The sequence below is a fragment of the Nicotiana tabacum genome, chromosome 14, assembly GCF_000715075.1.
Source record: "Nicotiana tabacum cultivar K326 chromosome 14, ASM71507v2, whole genome shotgun sequence".
Classification (NCBI taxonomy): Eukaryota; Viridiplantae; Streptophyta; class Magnoliopsida; order Solanales; family Solanaceae; genus Nicotiana; species Nicotiana tabacum.
This window is the reverse complement of record NC_134093.1, coordinates 3,063,395-3,085,501: the sequence shown is the minus strand read 5'-3', so window position 1 is coordinate 3,085,501 and position 22,107 is coordinate 3,063,395. Positions and strand designations below refer to the sequence as shown.

At 37.5% G+C, this 22,107-nt stretch overlaps 1 protein-coding gene and 1 pseudogene across 1 annotated transcript; both read left to right on the top strand.

The window, feature by feature from the left end:
* The first annotated feature begins 967 nt into the window (after nt 1-967).
* Nucleotides 968-1,426, top strand: LOC142169193 (uncharacterized). The gene has a single exon (XM_075230428.1). The coding sequence runs from the start codon at nt 968-970 to the stop codon at nt 1,424-1,426; it is 459 nt and encodes a 152-aa protein (XP_075086529.1).
* A 332-nt stretch (nt 1,427-1,758) lies between these two features.
* LOC142169192 (small ribosomal subunit protein uS3m-like) overlaps nt 1,759-22,107 on the top strand; it is a 52,156-nt pseudogene continuing 31,807 nt past the window's right edge.

The window sequence follows — 22,107 nt, the reverse complement described above, 5'->3', positions numbered from 1 at the left end:
TATGCTAGAGTACTAATTGAGATGGATGTTACTAAAGAACTTCCCAGAGCTATTAAGGTGACTGATCCTAATGGTAGAGAATTTATGCAGGAGGTAGATTATGATTGGTTTCCTGAGTTTTGCCATACCTGCCTGCAAGTGGGACACAAATGCAACTCAGGAGAGCAGCCAACACCTAAGCCTAGGCCTAAGCAGCAGAAGAAGAAACATGAATGGCAGCCAAAAGCTATTCCAAATGACAAGGCACCTGTAGCAGCCAACAATAGTAGTGAGGTAGCAATATCTACTGGTGCAAAGGATGCAAATAATAGACTTGTAAGTTCACATGCAAGGCTAGCTAGAGGGGAGGAGGAACATGCTGGGAAAAAAGCTACATGAAAATCAGTAGGAGCAGGGAGAAACCAGGAGACGATGCAGTCGACATGATTAATAGATTCAACATACTGGTAGAATCTGGACTGCAGCTAAAATTTTCAAGGCAAATGGGTGAGGGTACAAGTAGACAGAGTAGTCAAGAAGGAGAGGATGGGTGTCCACAACCCCTATTTATTCCATTATGAAGCTGGTTACATAGAATATTAGGGGATTTAACAAGATACCTAGGCAGAAAGAGGTTAAGATAGTTATAAGGAGCAGTAGAATAAATATGATTGCATTACTAGAACACAAAATAAACGAGCAGAAGGTTGTACAAATAATTAAGAAAATCACTCCGGAATGGGCTTGGCTTGCAAACTATGAACATAGTAGTAGAGGACGAATTTGGTTACTTTGGGATACCACTAAGATAGAATGCATGGAATTGGGAAAATCCTCTCAATTTATTCATACTGTAGTACACATTAAAAGTATGAATATGAGATTCACATTTACAACAGTTGATGGTCTACATACTCTGGAAGATAGGAGGTGTTTATGGAGTGACTTAACTGGCTTGCATAATGTGCAACACGGCCCATGTCTAATAATGGAGGACTACAATGCTATTAGATCATGGGAGGATCGACCAATTGGGAATACTGTGCAAGAGTTGGAGATTATGGACTTTAATAATTTCATTGATGATATTGCTTTGGTAGAAATGAGAACTAGTGGAAGGAGTTTCACCTGGACAAATGGCCACACATACAGCAAGATAGATAGAGCCTTGGTAAATGCTGAGTGGATGCTGCAAATGCCACACTTAGAAGTAAGGCTAATGGATCCAGTCTGTTCTGATCACTCCTCTTTGAGCATTACCTTTGAAGATAACGAAGATAAGGATCCTAAACTATTAAAGTTTCTAAACCAACTAACAGAACATAAAGACTTTCTGACCATAGTTAGTGGAGCAAAGGAAGTGAGTAATGGGCTAAATATTATGAAGGATGTGTGTAAGAGACTAAAACAAGTAAATCAAGCTATGAAAGATCTTAACAGTGCATAGTATAGTACAGTAGGAGACGGGATTAAACAATGCAGGAAATAACTTTGTGAATTACAGAAGCAAATGAGGGACCATGGGCAATCTGAGGACATGGCTGAAAGCATTATGAAACAGAAATCAAGAGTACAATGGCTGAAGTTAGGAGATGCTAACACAACTTATTTTTTTGCAAGTATGAAAACTAGGTACTCTCAAAACAAGATCAAAAGCTTAATAAGGACCAATGGGGAATTGGTGCAGACAAAATAAGAGATTGAAGAGGAAGTGCTTGATTTTATAAGCAGCTATTGGGATCATCAACTGAAAATATACCTGCTATTAATCTAATAGCGATGAGGGATAGTCCACTGGTGAATAGACAACAACAGCTACAATTGGTGACAGATATATCTTAAGAGGAAATCTACCAGGCACTGCTAGGTATCAGTGATAACAAAGCACCTGATTGTGATGGTTTCAATGCACTATTTTTAAAAAAGGTATGGCCTGTGATTGGTGACAAGATTACAAATGTTGTGATAGAATTCTTCTCAAGTGCTAACCTATACCAGCTTATCAATCGCACAACAGTTACTCTTGTACCAAAGGTGACCAATCCATCCAAAATCACTGAGTACAGACCAATTTTATGTTGCACCCTCCTATACAAAATTATTTCTAAAGTGATAACAAGCAAACTGCAGAGTGTAATGGATGATCTAGTAGATAGAAATCAGTCTGCTTTTGTGCCTGGCAGGCTGATAAATAAAAATATCATACTGAGCCATGAACTTGTTAAAGGATATAGTAGAAAAGGCTTGTACCCAAGGTGCATGTTAAAAGTAGACATAAAAAAGGCTTATGACTCTATTGAATATGACTATATGGAACAAGTTCTAACAAGTCTGCAAATACCTGGAAAATTTATCCAATGGATTACGAGGTGTCTGAGAAGTGTCTCTTATGCCATCATCATTAATGGATAGCATACAACCCCATTCCTTACTAAAAAAAGAATGAGACAGGGTGACCCTTTATCTCCTTATCTATTTGTGTTGGCCATGGAGTACCTGACTAGATTATTGAAGACACTAAAGAGGAATCTAAATTTCAACTATCACCTTAGTATGCTAAAATGAACATAGTACAACTTAGCTTTGCTGATGATCTTTTGCTCTTTTGTAGATGTGATATTATATATGTGCAGTTATTATATCAATGCTTTCAAGAGTTTTTTCAAGATTCTAGATTAGTTTCTAATGCTGATAAAAGCTCCATATTCTTTGGGGGAGTTAGGTATGATATACAACATGAAATACTGCAAGTATTAGGTTTCTCTGAAGTATGTTTGCCAGTGAGGTACCTGGGGGGTGCCTTTGAGTACTAAGAGACTATCACTGGTACACTGTCAATGGATAGCATACAACCCCATTTCCTGCTAAAAAAGAAATGAGACAGGGTGACCCTTTATCTCTTTATCTATTTGTGTTGGCAATGGAGTACCTGTCCAGATTATTGAAGACACTAAAGAGGAATTAAAATTTCAACTATCACTCTAAGTGTGCTAAAATGAACATAGTACAGCTTAGCTTTGCTGATGATCTTTTGCTCTTTTTGTAGAGGTAATATTATATCTGTGCAGCTATTATATCAATGCTTTCAAGAGTTTTCTCAAGATTCTAGATTAGTTTCTAATGCTGATAAAAGCTCCATATTCTTTGGGGGAGTTAGGTATGATATACAACAGGAAATACTACAAGTATTAGGCTTCTCTAAAATATGTTTGCCAGTGAGGTACCTGGGGATGCCTTTGAGTACTAAGAGACTATCACTGGTACAATGTCAACCTCTTATTGGGAAGATGCTAGAGAGAATACAATCTTGGAATACTAGATTTATGTCCTATGCAGGAAGAATTCAGCTTATCAAGAGTATGTTGTTCTCTATACAAATGTTTTGGTCTCATGTCTTCTTGCTGCCAAAGAAACTGACCCAATTAATTGAGAGTATGTGTAGAAGGTTTCTATGGATATGAGGGGTGGAGGTAACCAAGAAAGTACTTCTGGCTTGGGATAGACTGTGTTGGCCAAGAGCAGCAGGTGGTTTAAATTTTCTAGATGTATGTACATGGAATAGAGCAGCCATCTGTAAACTGCTATGGAATCTATGCAAGAAGAAAGACAAAATATGGGTCCAATGGGTTCACATATACTATAAGAAACATACCTCACTGTGGGGGTGCTAAGACAAAGCAAGCATCGTAGGTGATGCAGAAGATACTAAAAGCAAAAAAATACTTTGAGGAAGCTGGCTACTCAGAGGAAGAGGTAATGAGAATGAAAAAATTCTCAATCAAGGCCATGTAATTGAAACTTAAAGGAGATTTGATCAAAGTTCCATGGAGAAGAATGATATGCAATAATGTTGGGCTACCAAAGTAGATATTCACTCTATTCTTGACTACACATAGAAGACTATTAACACTAGACAAATTAAGGAAATGGGGCTGCTTGGATGATCCAACCCGCTTCCTCTGTAACACAGAGGAAGAAACCATCGACCATCTATTTTTAGCTACTCATTCTCAACACAAGAATGGACAGCAATGCTGGACTAGCAGGGGATTCATAGGCAGGTGATAGATTGGGATCATGAATTCACTACAAGAAAATGAGGATACGACGATATTTATTTAGTGACATTTAAAATAAATATCGGAAAAAAATAAATTTCTTGACATTTATGAACAAATGTCATAAAAATAATGACATTGGATACAAAATGTTGTAAAATAAGTGACATTTGATATAAAATATCGTAAAAACAATGACATTTGATATAAAAAGTTATAAAAACAACGACATTTGATACAAAAATATCGAAAATATTATGACTTATATTTTAAATATCATATTAGTAATTGGTAACTAACAATAATTACATCTAATGTTGGAAATTTTACTATATTTTTTAATTATTAAATCGTACTTTGTACAAGAAAAAAAGTTATTTTTTATTTTTAATTAGTGATAGTAAATGTCGATAAAAAGCTTGTTTAAAATATTGACATAACAATAACGACAGAATAGTGTAAAAAACGATAACAAAAATAATAATTTTGATTTTGATCTTAAATCACAATAAAGTACAATTTAGTGATATTTAGAACTAAAAATGAAAAATTTACCGCATTTGTAACTTAAATTTGATAGATGGATATTAAGGAAATTGTAAGATTATTACTGAAAAACAAATTAGGAACTCTTAATAAAGGCCTCACTCTAATTCTTTTCTCTCAAAACCCTAACCGCCTCTCACCTTTCCTCAACCCTTTCTCACGATTGATTTGAGATTCCTTGGAAACAACCATATTTCCATTTTGCAAAAGCCAAGAAAATATGAAATTGGGGAAGGACATCAACAAGATATTCTGAATTTTAGGATTATTATCAACTTGTTAGCTATCTTTTTTCTCAAGAGGGGAGTATTATTTATCTTTTTATTTGTTTATGTTTTAACGAGTTACGGGTTCAACTAGTATAGATTTATAGATTAGTGACCTAGATTGTGGTAATGGATGCACAACTTGGGTGACGATCTGTTTCAAGGAAGGCTTCTAGCTAGCCGATCAATCAAGAACTCCTTTCGATGTTGTTCCAGTGTTATGACGGAAAGTCGGTTATTATGGAAGATTTGGTTTTGAGTAATATTCTCCAACACGGCACGGGCAAGATAAAAAATGCTTGAAACTAAGCTTAGAGAAAGATCTTGGCCCATATTGCTTATTATTATTTTCTTAGACTATAGACGATCTTAACTTCTTTTAGAGATGTATAAAGAAAATTTATATTTATTTGAGAACAATTATCTATTATTACATTGCTTACAATATTTTGATAATTACAGTTTGTATTTCTTTACAAAACGAGTATGCAGAAAGTGGCTATTTATTTCATTTTTATGGTGTATGGTGTTCTGAAATATCAAATGATTATTTCATCATGAAGAATTTCAAAATTCATTATATTATTTTAATATAAAAACCAAAAACAGAAAAACTATTGACGAGACATATTTTTCGACATTTCTATTTTATGTTGCAAGCAAGATGAGTCGAGAGTACATCTTATTGACATTTGACAACATGTCGTAAAACAAATGTCACTAATTATTTTACGACACTAGTTTAAATATTGAAAAATTTCCGACATCGAAATTTCCGACATTTATTTTAAGTGTAAAATAAATATCGGTTAAGCATTTTATGACATTTATGTGATCTATGGCGACATTTTTAAAATGTCGTCATAGCCTTATTTTCTTGTAGTGATTAGAGTGGGATGAACGACATTACAAAGGGAAGAACTCCAAAGCTGAAGTATACAGGATAAAACTAGCTGATAGCATGTATTATATATGGCAAGAGAGGAATGCAAGAATATTTCAAGCAAAATAGAGGAATGCATCAACAATTACTCGACTACTAACACAGGATATACACTGTCGAGGGGGCTTGAAAGCAACGAGTGAAGGGAAGGTTACTAGAGTTAAATTACTATCCTAATGTTCATAGAGATATGTAAAGGGTAGTTATGGTAGTTAGAAAGAGCGGAAATGACAGAAGTGTAGCCGAATGTGGGACTATTGTTCAGATCAGGCTACCGTGAGAAACAGTATGTAAATACTACTTGGTAAATAAAACTGTTTAATTACCAAAAAAAATATATTAAGTGGTTAAATTTTCACCCTAATTATACGGATGAGTTCACTAATTACACAATGCAGCATGAGGTTACACTACTAGAAATCCGGTAAAAATCGACCAACGTTGGTCGGTAATGGCCAAAACGCGACCATTTACGTGTGGACGGTATTTTTGTGGTCGGAAAGGCATACCGACCAAAGTTGGTCTGAAATTACCGACCAACTTTGGTCGGTCAATTAAATTCAAAAAAAAAATATTACAAGAAAAATCGACCAAAGTTGGTCGATATTTTAATTGTGTAATAAGAAGATCCACCATCTGGGAATCGAACCGGGGTCTGTACTGTGTTAGGATACTATTCTACTACTAGACCATTTTTACATATTATTTTAAGACTGTCTTTTATTTGATTTATACTCTTTAATTGTATTTTCGCACGAAAATAACCGACCAAAGTTGGTCGATTTTATTAAAAAGTAAAATTACCGACCAAAGTTGGTCGATTTTTTTAAATGACCGGCCGAATTATCCAACCAATTTGAATTGGTCGGTTTTTTTAATATTAATTTTTATTTATTTTAATTGAAAAACCGACCAAAGTTGGTCGGTTTTTTGAAATATAAATTTCGCGGGATTCAAAAATAGTTTCCCGCATTTTTGCACCAAAGAAAACCGACCAAAGTTAGTCGGTTTCGTAAAAAAAAAAATTAAAAAAATATATATTTTGAAAAACCGATCAACTTTGGTCGGTTTTTTGACCGACCAAAGTTGGTCGGTCGGATGAGTTCACTAATTACACAATGCAACATGAGGTTACATGATTTATGCTATTTGTTGATGATATCATGCAAAAGTTAACTAAACGAGAGCGTCTACCAAAAGTTTAAGAAGCATATAGAGAGTAAGGATTTTAGAACAGTAAAAGTATATATATTGTTTTACTGCAATTTTAGCTAGCTAGTATAAGAAGAGGTAAATTGATATATAAGAAGAGGTAAATTGATATAAGATCAGTCTAATGATTTGATGCATCATCACATAGCCCTCGTGTAACTCCTCGAGAATCATATCATTCGCTTATCACGTGTTGCCACCAAAGTTATAAATACTCGAAATAAGATCCTAGATCGCCCTTACCTACAGTGTTTAAATGCAAACAGTTCAGATATTTAGGCTCGATGTCCGAGAAAAATAGTATGAGAGCAGACGGGATTGCAGTGCGTAAATGGTACCGAAGTATGATGTGATAGAGCTTAGATTAGACGAGATTGCGATGCCTAAATCGACTCATTTATAACTCTATCATTTTCAAAGAGAAAAAGCACGTATGCATGGATGGAATATTCGTGGGATATATATCGAGCAAGTTGATATATCCATATATGGAAGAATGTAAGTCTTTTAACAGGCAAATCACCAGCTTTTACGACTGAAAATATTTTTTAATCAAACCTAAAGTCATACATTATCTATGTTAGCTTGTAAAGTAACTTAATTAAAAAATGCTAAATAAAAAACAAGTGGTGAGAAAGTTAATTAACTTGAACGCTATAGTGGATTACTAGTGTTGGTTATGACTTATGAGTGGGATTCCTCTAGCTTCCCATTTTCTTATGAGTTGGACTTTTCAATAATTTGACTAATTGCTTTTAGCCCTTCACCTCTTTTTTATTATTATTTCTTTCGTCGTAAAATAAATACATCAATTTGACCAATTTTAAAATTAAATTAGATTAAATTAACTTAATATTCAAAAATTAAAGTTTAAATATTTAAAAAGTATATGAAAAGTATTGTATGTTGCAATTAATTTTTAATTTGTTATCCTTCTTTAAGCTAATATGTTTTGATGTCCCACAAAACATATTTTTTAATTTGTTATCCTTCTTTAAGCTAATATGTTTTGCCGAGGGGCTTTCGAAAACAGCTTCTCTACTCTCTCGGGGTAGGGGTAAGGTCTGCGTATACATTACCCTCCTCATACCTCATTAGTGAGATTTTACTGGGTTGTTATTGTTGTTGTTGTTGTTGTTTTGATGTCCCACAGATTTGCCTATATGGGTTGTATATTCCATATATGAAATCACCCAGAATTTCTTTACGCCCTCTCACCTCCTTCCATTTATTATTACTGTATTATTGACTATTATCATTAGTATATAAACTATAAAGGAGAAGATGATTTATACTTTAAATACAAATACCACTCTAGAAAGAGAAATTAAAACAGGCAACAAAGTCTATAAAGTGGGGATTAAAACCCCTGAAAAGTGGGCGGGCTGGTCAGAGGTTGGCCCACATATCCTTGGCCCATTGGGCTCGTATCCTTTTTTAAGGTGTTGGTCTGGGCCGATTATAATATTGTAATTGATAATTGAGCTTTTGACAAAGTTAGCCGCTCGGCAAAAATTATAAACAACCGCCTAGACCACAATTGCATATTACAACTTGTAGCCAAAAATAAATAAATTATGTTAACTAGCATATCTGTGCCGCCCGCCCTCCCTAGTCACCAAAGTCCAAAATTTGGCGATGGATCACCACTTCTCTAGCATTCATTTATTGATTCTCCTTCTTGCACTAAGCAATTTCTTCTATCGGATTGTCGTGTCCGTTGGAAAGTTTCGATTGTATTTTTTTTTTTTTTTGGTGAAATTGAAGAAATCATAAGTTTCCAAAGAAAGAGTACGAGTTTCTGAAGGAGATCGGAATTGGCCCTAAAAATCTAGGTTGTTATGTCAATGGCACCTGAAAAGCTAGTGGCTCCGTCATCTCTACTCTTAATCCCGCCAACAATCCGGATCTTAATTTTTAACGATTTTAAGTTTTTTTTTATATTTAAATTGTACTACTGGTTAATTTAAAGCTATTTTTGTGGATACAGACTATTGCTGAAGTTTTAGAAGCTTCTGCCCAAGATTATGAGGAAGGCATGCAAGCTAGCTCTGAAGCAGCAAAGATATTTTGGTTTAAAATTCACGTGCTAAAGTAACATTTATGATCTTGATGAGGGAGGTTTTATTCTTCTTAGTTTCTGCCGCCAAAAAGGATCCTAGAAATCCTTTTCCTTGTAACCTCTTTCTTTTATGTGTATTATTAAGGAACAATTGTAGTTTGGTTTAGAACAAATATCTGGTATACATTTTTAAATAATTTAATTTCAGGCCCACCATTAGTATATATTTACATGGATATTTATGTATTTCTTTTGGTGAAAATAAATTTAAATATTGGTATATTACAAAATATATAAAATAAAAAATTTCATCTTACCTTACCAAATTCTCCTATACAAAATATATACAAAAATAGATTGTCACTATACAAACAATATACAAAATAGGGTGTCACTATATAATTTATATAAAATAGAATGTCACTATACAAAATATATACAAAATAGACTGTCACTATACAAAAAATATACTAAATAGACTGTCACTATACAATTTATATACAATAGACTGTCACTATACAAAATATATACAAAATAGACTGTCACTATACAAAATATATACTAAATAGACCGTCACTATACAAAATATATATACAAAATAGACTGTCATTATACAAAAAATATACAAAATAGATATTTCTGACTATTAGATGTAATATGTTTGGGCAGGAGGGACATTTCATGTCAATAAAAAAAAATATGGGCTATTAAACTTTTGAGGGGCTGTACAGAATAATTTACCCTTGATAATTCCTATCCTAGCTCACGAACTATATAGGCTTTAAATGAGCCGGGTCGGGCTCTTTTAGAAAAGTCTTGTTTAAAATAGATTCTAATCTGTATTTAAATTATACTTAATTAATTGAAAAAACATAACTGGGCAGTATTTTGAAAACTTTTACAGGATCTTAGCATAATTACTTAATTAACATTTTTGGCAATTATATATTTGCACATATAACATAATTCAATTGGAAGGAAGTCACACGTTTCCTTAAGCATTTAATACCCTTTTATTGCTAATTTAATACTCAACAAATGATTTTTATCTTTTTATTCTAAAATGATTTTGTCATTAATGATGATTTTATTGGTACTTTCCCTCTCTACCTATTATGATGGTTATACATATTTTATCATTTGTATAAATGATTTTTTTTATTGATAAACAGGAATGTTTGGATAATAATGCATACTTGGATAAATAACTAATAAATAACTACTCCTATTATATACGTTATATATAACTTATATATAACTGGTATAATAAATAATTATTTAATAAGTATATTATGAAGTATATTTAAATATTATTTTATATAATATTATGATATTTGGATATACATATACATAATTATTTTATCAATGCCATGAATATATAAGATATATATTCGGAGTATTTTAAATTTATTACTCAAAATGTATCATATATTTATTTTATGAATATTGTATATTCAGAGTACATGATAGTTGTATAATTTCATAGAGTATAATATTATTGTTATATCTAAAGTATATAAAAATGTAAATGATATAATAATGAAATATATATTCATTTGTGTTTATTTGCGCAGTTTATTTAGAAAAAAATGCAGATTTACTTATGTTAATAAATATAAATACTAAAAGTGATAGAGTTATCATGAAAGAGGATGAGGAATAAATTGATAAGAATTTAAAGTCATCCCCTTAATTTGAGGGTTAGTATTTATTAGTTTCTAAACCTGATAACTATTGCACGTGAGCAATTTGTGCTACAATTGTTATTAAATCTGTTATTTTTAAAATAAATCAAAAGCATTGTTATTTATTAAATAAATTCTTAATTAGTGCTCTACAACGTAAAAAAACCTAATTAATTTAGAGAACTTAGTTAAATACTTTTATGCTTTTTTCCCCACTAATTGAATTCTTGTATTATTTAGTTTATTTTGTTTGATAATATGAATCACCAACTCCAAAATAACAACAACAAAAACCCGGTATATTCCCACAGAACCATCAACTCCAAAAATGAATTGGTAAAATACCATCAAAGTACCAATATAAGTTGTGGTGGGATAGATGGATCCCTCCACCCTTAACCAGAGGTCTCGGGTTCGAGCCATGAACATGAAAAAATCATAATTAGGAAATGTTTCGCCCTTAAATGGGTTTTATTTGGTGCATATTTAGATATAATCGGGCTTCAAAGCAAGTAGCGACGGACGGGAAACCCATCCAAAAAATAATGTCGTCAAATTAATTGCGGTAATTGTTTTTTATTTTTTATTTTTAGAAAGAAGCAAACGGCGACTGTTCTCCTCGTTGCTGCATCTCCTGCAACTTACATTTTATGTGGCAGCTACAATTAGGCCTGAAGGAACAGATATTTTATATCCTTGGCTAATTTTTATATTATCTTTTAAGTTTTTCCCCATACCTCTGAAAACAGGAATAGACATAGGACCACTTTCTTTTTATGGTGATAATAGAGTTCATATTTCCAAATTGACTCTTGTGGAAAATTAAAATTGTTTTTTAGTTGTTTTGCTTTATGTTTACATAAATTTTTAAACAGTAAAACAGAGATATGACTGATTAAAAAGATTGAAAGAAATTTTAGTCAATAGGTAAACCGATAAAGATATGATAAGCGACTTATAAAGTCAAATATATATGATGAATTAAATCTTTGTATTGTTAACAGATTTTCTCGTCCTAACCAAACATCTTACATATTACAAGATTGTTAGACTCCAGTTTAATATATGCTAGGTGGCATAGTTAATTGGTCTTTTACAAAGACCAATAGAAGTCTATGTCTAGTTGGGATTAAAATTGTAATTTTTTTAGTTAGTGACCCTATGGGCTCACTAACTTATAAAGAGGAGACACATCATCCTTAAATGGGCACCTTTTAGAAATTTACAAATATAGAAAGTTAATTTTACAAAATATCGAAAATAGAAATTTTCCTTTGGCTAACGTATGTTTTTTTTAAACTATTATAAAACTACGGGAGAGGAATATGAAATTCAAACATTGGATCCAATCTAAACTAGTGAACGGTCGTGGCGAAACGATGACTATTGTTCATTAGATCATTTTTGTGGGCCCGCAACATTTTAGCAGATTAGGGGCCGGTCACCCGAATTCATGCAGATGGAGCACACGAAAATCTGGGAATCGTTTTGAATTCCTGTTTTATGGCCCTAAAATGCCAAAAAGCGAGGAACAGACATGACGAAGCGATGACTATTGTTCATTAAGTGGTTTTATATGTGCCCGCAAAATTTTAGGAGATTCAGGGCCGGTCGCCTGAATTCATGCAGATGGCGTGGACTATAGCACAGGAAAATCTGAGAATCGTCCTAAATTCATGTTTTATGGCCCTCAAACGGCAAAAAAAAAGGAACGGTCATGGCGAAACAATGACTATTGTTCGTTATATCGTTTTTTAGGAGATTCTAGGCCGCTTGCCCAAATTCATGCAGATGGCATGGACTACATCGAACAAAAATCTAGGAGTCGTCATGAATTCCTATTTTATGGCCTAAAACGCCTAACACGAGGAATGGTCATGACGAAGTAATAACTATTGTTCAGTAGGTCATTTTTTATGGGCCCTAAAATTTTTAGGAGATTCGGGGATGGTCACCCGAATTCATGCAGATGACGTGGACTATTGCACACGAAAATCTAGGAATTATCCCGAATTCTTTTTTATGACCCGAAATGCCAAAAAATGAGGAATGGTCATGGCGAAGCGATAACAATTGTTCATTAGGTCATTTTTTATGGGCTTGCAAAATTTTAGGAGTCTCGGGGGGAGGGGGGTCGCCTGAATTCATGCAGATGGCGTGGACTGTAGCGAACGAAAATCTGGGAATCGTCATGAATTCCTAGTTTATGGCCCTAAAGCGCCAAAAAATAAAAATTGGTCTTGGCGAAGCGATGACTATTGTCCATTAGGTCGTTTTTGATGCGCCAACAATATTTTAGAAAATTTGGGGCCGGTCGCCCAAATTCATGTAGATGGCGTGGACTATGGCACATAAAAAATTTGGGAATCAACCTGAATTTCTGTTTTATGGCCCTAATACGCCAAAAAATGAGGAACAGTCATAGCGAAACAATGACTATTGTTCATTAGGTTGTTTTTATGGGCTCGCAAAATTTTAGGAGATTCGGGGCCGGTTACCCTAAATCATGCAGATGGCGTAGATTGTAGCACATATTAATATGAGAATTATCCCGAAATCCTTTTATATGGCCCAAAATACCAAAAAGAGGAACGATTATGGCGAAGCGATAACTATTGTTCGTTAGGTCATTTTATGGGCTCTTAAAATTTTTGGAGATTCGGGGTTGGTCGCCGAATTCATACAGATGACATGGACTATAGCATACAACAATATGGGAATTGTCCCGAATTCCTTTTTTATAGTCCAAAATACCAAAAAACGAGGAACAATTATGGCAAAGGGATGACTATTATTCATTAGGTAACTTTTTATAGGCCTGCAAAATTTAAGGAGACTTAGGGGTGGTCGCCCGAATTCATGTAGATGGTGGGGATTATAACACACTAAAATATGGGAATTGTCTTGAATTCCTGTTTTATAGCCTTAAAATACTAAAAAATGAGAAACAGTTATGGCGAAGCGATGACTATTGTTCATTAGGTCGTTTATCATGGGCCCGTAAATTTTTAGGAGATTCGGCACCGGTCGCCTGAATTCATGCCAATGACGTGGGCACATGATAATATGAGAATTGCACTAAATTCCTGTTTTATGGCCCTAAAATGCCAAAAATAAGAAACGAACATGGCGAGGTGGAGACTATTGTTCCTTAGGTCATTTTTGATTGGCCGACAAAATTTTAGGCGATCCGGGTCCGGTCGCCTGTGCCATGCAGAAGATGTGGGTTATATCACACGAAAAATTGAGAATCAGGTAAAATTTTAATTTTATGGCCCTAATACGCCAAACAATGAGTAATGGTCATGGCGAGACGGGGTCTATTGTTACTTACGTCTTTTTTATGGCATGCAAAATATTAGGCGATCCGGGTTCGATCACTCGGGCCCGTGCAGAAGGTGGGTGGGAATCCGGCGAAATACCGGGTTTATGACCCTTAAACGCCAAAAACGAGTAACTGTCATGGCGAGACAGTGAATATTGTTCCTTAGGTAATTTTTGATGGGTCGACAAAATTTTAGGTATTCGGGTCCGGTCGCCTAGGCTCATGCAGAAAGCGTGGGCTATGTTACACGAAAATTTAGGAATCAGACAGAATTCCGGTTTTATGGCCCTAAAATGCCAAAATATTAGTAACGATCATGGCAAGGCGGTTAATTTATTTCTTAGGTTATTTTTTATGTGCCGAAAAAATTTTAAGTGATCGGGTCCGGTCGTCCTGAGCCTTGCATAAGGCGTGGGCTATAACACGAAAATCTGAGAATCATATGAAATTTCGATTTTATGGCCCTAAAACGCAAAAATGAGTAACGGTCATGGCGAGATGGTGACTATTGTTCCTTAGGTCATTTTTGATGAACCGGTAAAATTTTAGGCGATCCGGTTCTTGTCGTTAGGACCATGCAGTAGGCGTGGGCTATATCACACAAAAAGTTGGGAATCAGGCGGAAATCCAGTTTTATGGCCCTACTACGCCAAGAAACGAATAATGGTCATGGATAAGCAGTGGCTACTATTCCTTAGGTCGTTTTTGATGGGCCACCAAAGTTTTAGGCGATCCGGGTCCGGTCGCCCGGGCCCATACAGAAGACTTGGGATATAACACACGAAAAACTGAAAATTGGATGGAATTATGATTTTATGGCTCTAAAACGCCATAAAATGAGTAACGGTCATGGCGATGCAGTGATTATTGTTCCTTAGGTCGTTTTAGATGGGATAACAAAATTTTAGGTGATCCGGGTCCGATCGCCCGTGTCCATGCAGAAGGCGTGGCCTATAGCACACGAAAATCTGTGAATCGGGCGAATTTCTGATTTTGTGGTCCTAAAACGCTAAAGATGAGTAACTGTCATAGCAAGGTGGTGACTATTGGTCCTTAGGTAGTTTTTGATGGGTCGGAGAAATTCTTGGCGATCCGAGTCCGGTAGCCCAGGCCCATGTAGAAAGCGTGGGATATAGCACACGAAAAATTGAGAATCAGATTGAATTCCAGTTTTATGGCCCTAAAATACAAAAAAATGAGTAACGATTATGGCGAGGCGATGACTATTGTTCCATAGGTCATTTTTGATGGGCTAGATAAATTTTAGGCGATCCACTTCTGTTTGCCTGGGCCCATGCAGAATTCCAATTTTATGGCCTTGAAACGCCAAAAATTAAGGAACGATCATGGCAAGGCGATGACTAATGTTCCTTAGGACATTTATTATGGGCCGGCAAAATTTTATGCGATTTGGGTCAGGGCGCCCGGGCCTATGCAGATGGCGTGCACACGAAAATTTGGGAATTGGGCAGAATTCATGTTTTATGATCCTAAAACAACAAAAAAGAGGAACGATCATGGAAAGGCAATGAATAATGTTCCTTAGGCCATTTTTGATGGGTCGATAAAATTTTAGGCGATCCGGGTCCGAGCTCCTAGGCCATGAAAATGGTGTGGACTACATCACACGAAAATTTCGGAATCAGACGAAATTCCAGTTTTATGGCCCTAAAACGCCAAAAAGCGAGGAACGGTCATGGGTAGGGGATGACTAATGTTCCTTAGGCCATTTTTGATGGGCCAGAAACATGTTAGGCGATCTGGGTTCGGGCGCCCGGGCCCATGCAGATGGTATGGGCTATAACACTCGAAAATCTGAGAATCGAGTAAAATTTCAGTTTTATAGCCCTAAAACGCAAAAAATAGGAATGGTCATAGCGAGGTGATGAATATTGTTTCTTAGGTCATTTTTTATAGTACGGCAAAATTTAGGCGATCTGGGTCCGGGCGCCTGTGCTCATGCAGATGGCGTGGGCAATAACACACGAAAATCTGGGAATTGGACAAAATTCTTGTGTTTATGATCCTGAAACACCAAAATATGAGGAACGGTCATGGCGAGGTGATGGCTAATATTTATTAGGATGTACTTGATGGGCCGGCAAAATATTAGGCAATCCGGTTTCGTGCGCTCGGACCCATGCAGATGGCGTGGGCTATAACACACGAAAATCTGAAAATCGGGCAAAATTTTAATTTTATTGTCCTAAAATGCCAACAAACAAGGAACGGTCATGGCGAGGCAATGACAAATATTCCTAAGGCCATTTTTATGGACTAGAAAATTTTTAGGCGATCTGGGTCCGGGCGCTTGAGCCTATGCAGATGGCGTGCACACGAAAATATGAGAATCGGGCGGAATTCCAGTTTTATTACCCTAAAATACCAAAAAATGAGGAATATTCATGGCGAGGCGTGACTAATGCTCATTAGATCATTTTTGATGGGCCGCCAAAATTTATGCGACCAGAGTCCGGCCGCCCGAGCCTATGCAAATGACGTGGGCTATAACACACAAAAATCTGGGAATCAGGCGGAATTCCAGTTTTATGGACCAAAAATGCCAAAATATGTGGAACAATTTTGGAGAAGCGATGACTAATGTTTCTTAGGTCATTTTTGATGGGCCGACAAAATTTTAGGTGATCCGGGTCAGGGCGCCCGGGCCCATGCAGATGGCATGCACACAAAAATCTGGAAATCGGCCGGAATTCCAATTTTATGGCCTTAAAACGTCAAAAAATGAGGAACGTTCACGGCGAGGTGATGAATAATGTTCTGTAAGCCGTTTTTGATGGGCCGACAATATTTTAGATGATTCGGGTACGAGTGCCCAGGCCCATGCAGATGGAGTGGGCTATAGCACAAGAAAATGTGGAAATTCTGCAGAATTCCAGTTTTATGGCCCTAAAATGCCAAAAAATGAGGAACGATCATAGCGAGGTGATGATTAATGTTCCGTAGGTCATTTCTGATGGGTCGACAAAATTTTAGGTGATACGAGTCTGGGCTCCCAAGCCCATGCAGATGGCGTGGGCTATAGCACACGAAAATGTGAAAATTGGGCAAAATTCCTGTTTTATGGCCCTAAAATGCCAAAAAATGAGTAACGATCATGGAGAGGCAATGGCTAATGTTCCTTAGGTCGTTTTTAATGGGCTAGCAAAATTTTAGGCGATCCGAGTCTGGGCGCTGGCTCCCTGCACATGGCTTGGCCTATAGCACACGAAAATCTTGGAATCAAGCGAAATTCCAGTTTTATGACCCTAAAACGCCAAAAAATGAGGAACGGTCATGGAAAGGCGATAAATAATTTCCTTAGGCCGTTTTTGATAGGCCAATTTTTTTTAGGTGATCCAGGTTCGGGTTCCCCGTCCCATGCAGAAGGCATGGGCTATAGCATACGAAAATCTGAGAATCGGGTGGAATTCCAGTTTTATCGCCCTAAAACGCCAAAAAACGAGGAACAATCATTACGAGGCGATAACTAATGTTCCTTAGGTCATTTTTTATGGGCCCGTAAAATTTTAGGCGATTCGGGTTCGGCGCCCATGCCCATGCAGATGGCATGGGCTATAACAAACGAAAATCTGGGAATCGGGTAGAATTCATGTTTATGGCCCTAAACCTCCAAAAAACGAGGAACGGTCATGGCAAAGCGATCACTAATATTCTATAAGCCGTGTTTGATGGACCAACAAAATTTTAAGATATCCGAGTGTATCTACCCCAACCTCGGTTCGGTCGGTCATGAGGCTTCAGGGGACCGGGCCCATACAGATGGCATGTCATAGCACACGAAAGTTTTGATGGACCGGAAAAATTTTAGGCTATCCGGGTCCAGGCGCCCTGTAATGACCCAACCGGTCGTTTTGCTTTCTAGATCACTATTCCCCTAAATAAGACTTCCCGTATGTGCTTTTGTTGTTTTGTGACTTGCGGGGATGGTTAGTTCGGGTTTGGAAGGGTTCGGGTTGAAATCAGAACACCTAGTTCCTTAACATTAGCTTTAAAGGGTTAAGATTGACTTGGGTCAACATTTCTAGTAAACGACCCCGAAATCGGTATTTGACGGTCCCAATAGGTTCGTATGATTTTGGACTTGGGCGTGTGTTCGGATCGGGTTTTGAATGACCCGAGAGCATTTCGGCGCCTAAAGTTGAAGGTTGGCTTATTAAAAGTTTTAAAGTTCTTTAAATTTGGTTTGGAGTAGGTTTTGGTGTTACCGAGGTCCGTTTGGGATTCCAAGCCCGTGAATAGTTTCGTATGGTGATTTAAGACTTGCATGCATAATTTGGTATCATTTCGAGTAGTTTATGTATGATTCGGCGAGTTCGGAGCAAGTTGGAAGAACTTGAAGTTTATAAGTTGATTCGATTTGGTTTGGAGTGTGATTCTTCGTTTTTGGTGTTGTTTTCCGTGTTTCGTGAGGTCGAACAGGTCCATTTTATGATTTCGAACTTGTTGGTATGTTTGGGCGAGGCCTTGGGGGGACCGGATGCCATTCAGATGATGCGCCGATGTCGTTTGCACTTAGAGAAAATGGCTGAAGCAACATAGCTTCTGGTGCAATCGCACCTGCGAGGAGCCAACCGTAGGTGCGAGCTCGCAGAAGTGAGCCAACGACCGCATAAGTGGTCTGGCATGGGCTGCCCAGGGATCGGGGAAGCAGAGCGTGGACCGCACCTGCTAAAGCGCAGGTGCGAAAAAGGCAACCGCAGAAGCTGGCAAGGCTGCTGGTGCGGCACGTGCGCCGTAGATGCGGGCTCTCAGAAGCGGGCCATTGTCCGCAAATGCAGAAGTAGGCCAGCTGGGGGATAGATGCATCTGCGATTCTTTTTCCGTAGATGCAGAGCCGCAAAAGCGGTAGATTCCCCGCAGAAGTGGATATCGCTGGAGGCAAAAGGGTGCATTTAATACAAGACTTAGGCCATTTTGGCTCATTTATTTTACTTCTTGGGCGATGTTTTGAACTTCTTAGAGAGGGGTTTTCACTTAGCTATTGAAGGTAAGTAAATTCTTTCCAACGTAAGTTAAATACATAGATTATGGGTAGATTTTAACATGCAAAATTGTGAAAATTATGGGTTTAGTTGAAAAACCTAGGTTTTGATAAAAATGAGATTTAACCACGAAAATAATTTGAAATTGGGTGAAAATGATATATTTGAGTTCATAAGGTTATGGTAACAATTATCTTCAAAATTTTCCGAAATCCGTGTAAGTTGACCCGGGGGTGAATTTTAGGAATCTTCCAATTTGGGTTGGGTAATTACTCTAATAGTTAAATTATGAACTTTTGATCATGTACTGATTAATTTATATAACATTTGACTAGTTTCAGGTTGTTTGGCGCCGAGATGAGGATTTAAAGCATATTTTTGGATCGGAAGTGAGCTTGAGAACGAGGTAAGTCTCTTGCCTAACCTTGTAAAATGGAACTCATCCCCTTAGGTGTATTCTTTGTTGTAAATTACTTGTGTGAGGAGATACGCACGCACTAGGTAACAAGAGTCTGTGCATAGCTATATTCTATGAGATATCCGGGTAGTCTTAGATTTACACCATGCCTTGATTATACGGTTATGTTTGTTATGCATATTAATTGTCTTAATTAAAGCTGAGATTTGAGATCTTAAGGTTGAAAATTTCAAATTTAGATTTCATATTTTTGGGAAGAATTGAGGAATATATAATAATTCTGAGAAATCCATGTCCACTCATGTCGCAAGTATTTTCGCGAGCGAGGTAAACTTCTCTACTCTCATGGGAGCGGATCGTTTGCCTCTACAGATTAATAGATGCATCTATGGTTCGTGCCATTCAACCCTCAGTAGTGCACACAGTATATTTTTGGATCAGGCCGTATGACCTCGGCATAAATCGTGCGTGATAATACTCGGAATCTGATTACACTTGATATTATCTCATGGATTATGAGGTTATAATTTATTTGATGACAGAAATAGAATGGGTATTAATAGGTGTTGGCTAGAGAAATTCTTGGAATTTTATCATTAGTTAAGGAACCATATATTCACTACTTGTTGTGGTGTTTCTATTATTATTTCCATATTCCATACATGTTTATAATTCCTGCATTTTATTATTGGCCCATAGTAAGTGTCGATGTCACGGGTTCGAGCCGTGAAAATAGCCTCTTGCAGAAATGCAGGGTAAGGCTGCGTACGATAAACCCTTGTAGTCCGGCCCTTCCCCGAACCCCGCGCATAGCGGGAGCTTAGTGCACCGGGTGGCCCTTTTTAGTTAGTATCTATGTCGACCCCTCGTCACTACTTCTTCGAGGTTAGACTGTATACTTACTGGGTACGTATTGTTTATGTACTCACGCTACACTTCTGCACTAACCGTGCAGGATCTGAGGCAGGTGCATATGGTATTCATCCCGGCACGCATCCATGATACTCTGAGACTTAGTGGTGAGCTACTTCTGAGTCCGTTCTGCAACACCTAGAGTCTCTCTTTTGTATTTACTTTCTGTCTACTCTACTTCAGACATTAGTTAATGTTTTGTATATTCTACTAATAGCTCATACATTTGTGACACCAGGTCTTGGAATTATGCTAGTAGACATTTGATAATTTTTTTGGGTATTTATTTCACCACACTTGTCCTTATAATTGCTCACACTTTATTTTTATTCAATTTCTCACCTCTCACTTATTTAATAATTAGAAATCAACCATTTCTAAAGTGTTAAAAAGAATAAGTACATGGCTAATTCACCGTTGGCTTTCCTAGCGGCGACATTGGGGGCCATCACGGCCTATAGAAAATTGGGTCGTGACAACATAGTATCAGAGCACTAGGTTCACGTAGGTCTCACAAGTTATGAGCAGGCCTAATAGAGTCTTACGGATCGGTGCGGAGACGTCCGTACTTATCTTCGAGAGGCTATAGGGTGTTAGGAAACTACTCTTTCTTCATCTCCTATCGTGCAGTTAATGTTTGACGAGTTCGAAACGCACACTTAAATATAGATGGTGAGAACGCGTGCGACTGATATACCCGATCATTGACTAGCTGCTCCCCCTATTGCTAGAGGCCGAGGGAGGGCTCCAGCTCGTGGTAGAGGATGGGGGCATCCTAGAGTTGTTCCAGTCATGCCACCAGTGGATCCCGTAGAGGATCCTATCATTGAGGAGCGGGGCAAGGTGCTTGCAGCAGATCCGACCCCAGTGGATTTCATGTCTGCTCCGAGATTCTAGGAGTTCATGGGCAGTATGATGCGGTTCATGGATTCTATGACTCAGGCTGGTTTATTTCTAGCAGACCTGGCCACATCTCAGTCGGGAGGGGGAACACAGACCTTTACCACTCAGGATCCTAGGCATGCAACTGCCGTATATTAGACCCCGGGCGCACTACTTGTAGGTGGAGACCAGCCAGTTGCAGCAGCTATACCTGAGCCCAGGCTAGCTGTGGCCGGCAAGCCGTAGAATCTATTGGATAGATGGACCAGGCTACACCCTCCTGTCTTCGGAGGTGAGCGACATGAGGACCCCCAGGACTTTATTAATCGGTGTAGGGGACAGACTGCACAACATGAGGATATTGGAGTCCGCTGGGGTGGACTTTACCACTTTCCAGCTGAAGGGTAGGGCCCGTAGGTGGTGATAGTCATATCTTCTACGCAGACCAACATGTTCTCCTCCATTGACTTGGGATCAGTTCACACGTATCATCCTGGATATGTATATTCCACCCTCTCAGATAGAAGAGTTGCGATTTTAGCTCGGGCAGCTCTAGCAGGGTCAGATGTCATATTCCACCCTCTCACTATGAACTTATGATACTCCCTACCTATGCCGAGAGAGTGCGGAGGTTTGTTGCAGGTTTGCACTCTGATATCCAGGACACTATGGCCCGAGAGGTTGATATGGGGACTTCTTACGAGCTAGTTGTGGAGATAGCTTGGAGGATCGGGGTGTGTTCATCAGCGGAGCCGAGAGCAGACGCCCCAGGACAAACGGTTCCATTATTCTAGAGAGTTTAGTAGTGCTCCGTCT